We start from the raw sequence: 2,425 nt of genomic DNA, 5'->3' as shown, positions 1-2,425 counted from the left end.
TAAAAAATGAAGAAATATCAAGTTCACTTATATTAATCAATGTTTAGATGCTGAGGAAGTCTATTCGAGTGGGAATGCTCCGATTAATCCGCAACTATAAAGTAATCGTTTTTTGTAGTTGAATTACTTCTGGGTTAGAATATTTGATTTAATTTCTGTTAGTACACATCCTTTTTATAACGCAGTTAGTGTACTGTTTTAAAAGTGAATGTCATAAAACGTATTTAATTACATGATAAACATTTGTCATTTATGTTTTGAATTATTTCCTTTGTATTTTTTATCCCTCTTTTGCACTCGTAAATGTCAATTAAATTCCTAAAAAGTACTAATATAGGTTTAAAACATGGATATTTTTTTTTCTAAATCATCTGAACCATATGATTTTTAACAAATTATGTCATATTTTTCTTATAGTAAAAACATTATATAGATATCCAAAAGGAAAAATAAAGGATTAAAATATAGTCTATTCAATTCCTCTTTCAAGTTTCGACTCTGAATAAGTTTCCATCAGCCATTTGGTGAGAGAATGAAATATGTTGACTCATGGGAAAAATAGTTTCTGGTCTTTTTAAGTACAATCTTATTGTTAATCCTTAAATATCGGTGAAATATAATGGATTCCATTTCTTCCTTGTTATTCCAGAGTTGGGTTATATCACAATTTTGCAGTACATAATAATTAATAATATTAAGTATCAACGCACTCAATCAAACATTATAACAAACAAAGAATCTAATACAACAATAGACAAAAATATAATTTAGGCCTAAGTGCGTAGAAATGAAAGAAAAAATGAAAAAGTGCACTGTCCTCGTTTATATATTCTTGCACTAACAAATGCATTCATTCATTAATCTATGAGTTATTAATATATGTATTAAGAATTCCTATTATATACGTGGAAATGAGATATATGAGGATATGGAATTTATATATATACTTTATTCTACACGAGGAGAATCCAGAATTACTCTCATATTAATATATTATTACACACAAAATACACACGGAACATTGATACATAGGTCAATAAACGTATAGGTATGAATATATATAATTTCCTCTCTTTCCTCCAGTGCAATGATTACAAAATATAAATCTAAGGTTTATGAAATGAAATTTGCTTGTTCCCTTTCGTGGAATCCAAACGGATGAATCATCTATTACGATGCCAAGGACGACTATTTTTCAAATATTCACATATCGCCCTTGAGGTTCCTGTGTTTCAATTGTACCCAGATGGGTCCATCTTTTGGTTATATGATCTTGTATCTTCAATACCTATCTTCAATACGGATAACTCCTTCCTATCTCCTTTTTTTAAATTGGTTTTGGAGCCTTACAAAGTTCTTGGCTTCTCTTTTGATGGAATTCAGGTAGGATAGGTAAAATGGATCTAGTACTACGAGCAAAGACGATCTTAGTTGGACTCAATCCATCTTTTATTCTCGGAGAATTTCTCATTTCTAAAAATCCAAGATTGATTTTTGACTGATCTATCTTATTTCCATTTCCATTCATAGTTTTCTTTACTAAATATTTTAATTTCTTCACACAAGCTTCAGCCAATCCATTGGATTGTGGGGGGTTATGTGGAGAAGAACATCGACATTCAACTCCCCAAAAGGATAAAAATTCTTGAAATTCCCTAGACGAAAAGTTTGTTCCCCCATCTGATTCTAAAACTTCAGGTATAGCATAATCAATGAAGAATCTCTCCATTACTGTCTTAATCAATCTTGAAGTGCATCCACTATCCTCAAAATAATGCAAAGCAGGATATCCAGAAAGTCTATCTACATAAACCAAGAAATTATTTCCACTTACAGAAAATATATCCACAACTACTGCTTGAAATGGTCTCGTCATTTTCGGCCCTTTAATTTGAGTCTCCATTAATAAACTAGATAATAACTTCTGGCATTCCTCACACTTTCTTACCATATCTCCGATGTCCATATCAATTCCTAGCCAATAAATTATCTCTCTGGTACGCTGCATAGTCTTCACTATGCCTTGATGAGATACATGCAGATTTTCCAATATTTCTTTCCGAGCTACCATTGGTATAACAATTCTTTTATTTTTGACGATGATCAAACCTTCATAAATCGATAGACTATCTCTCAACTTCCAGTAGAGTTTTAATTCTTCAGGGAGATTTTTGATATTATTTCCAAACCCGTCTTTAATAAAATTTATCAATTTTGGATAATTAACATCTTCGTATGCTTGGTCTCTCAATTTTCGATCCTTTATATAATTCGTCTGAATTTTTTTACCACATACAGCTCTTATTAATATTCTTCTTGTAACCTCAATCTTATGCATATCCACCAATATGTCGTCCTTCCTCGGATTCCAATATGGATTTCTTGTCAAATTTTCAGCTGCTAACATTTTTCTTCCTGGTTTCCA

The 2,425-nt window shown here is 31.0% G+C and overlaps 1 protein-coding gene across 1 annotated transcript; it reads right to left on the bottom strand.

The window, feature by feature from the left end:
• Nucleotides 1-1,327: 1,327 nt before the first annotated feature.
• Nucleotides 1,328-1,876, bottom strand: LOC139907095 (uncharacterized). The gene has a single exon (XM_071893107.1). It carries the CDS (start codon nucleotides 1,874-1,876, stop codon nucleotides 1,328-1,330), a length of 549 nt encoding a protein of 182 aa, XP_071749208.1.
• Nucleotides 1,877-2,425: the final 549 nt, after the last annotated feature.

The sequence above is a fragment of the Lepeophtheirus salmonis genome, chromosome 13, assembly GCF_016086655.4.
Source record: "Lepeophtheirus salmonis chromosome 13, UVic_Lsal_1.4, whole genome shotgun sequence".
Classification (NCBI taxonomy): Eukaryota; Metazoa; Arthropoda; class Copepoda; order Siphonostomatoida; family Caligidae; genus Lepeophtheirus; species Lepeophtheirus salmonis.
The sequence above is the reverse complement of the archived record's forward strand: the minus strand, read 5'-3'. Positions and strand labels throughout refer to the sequence as shown.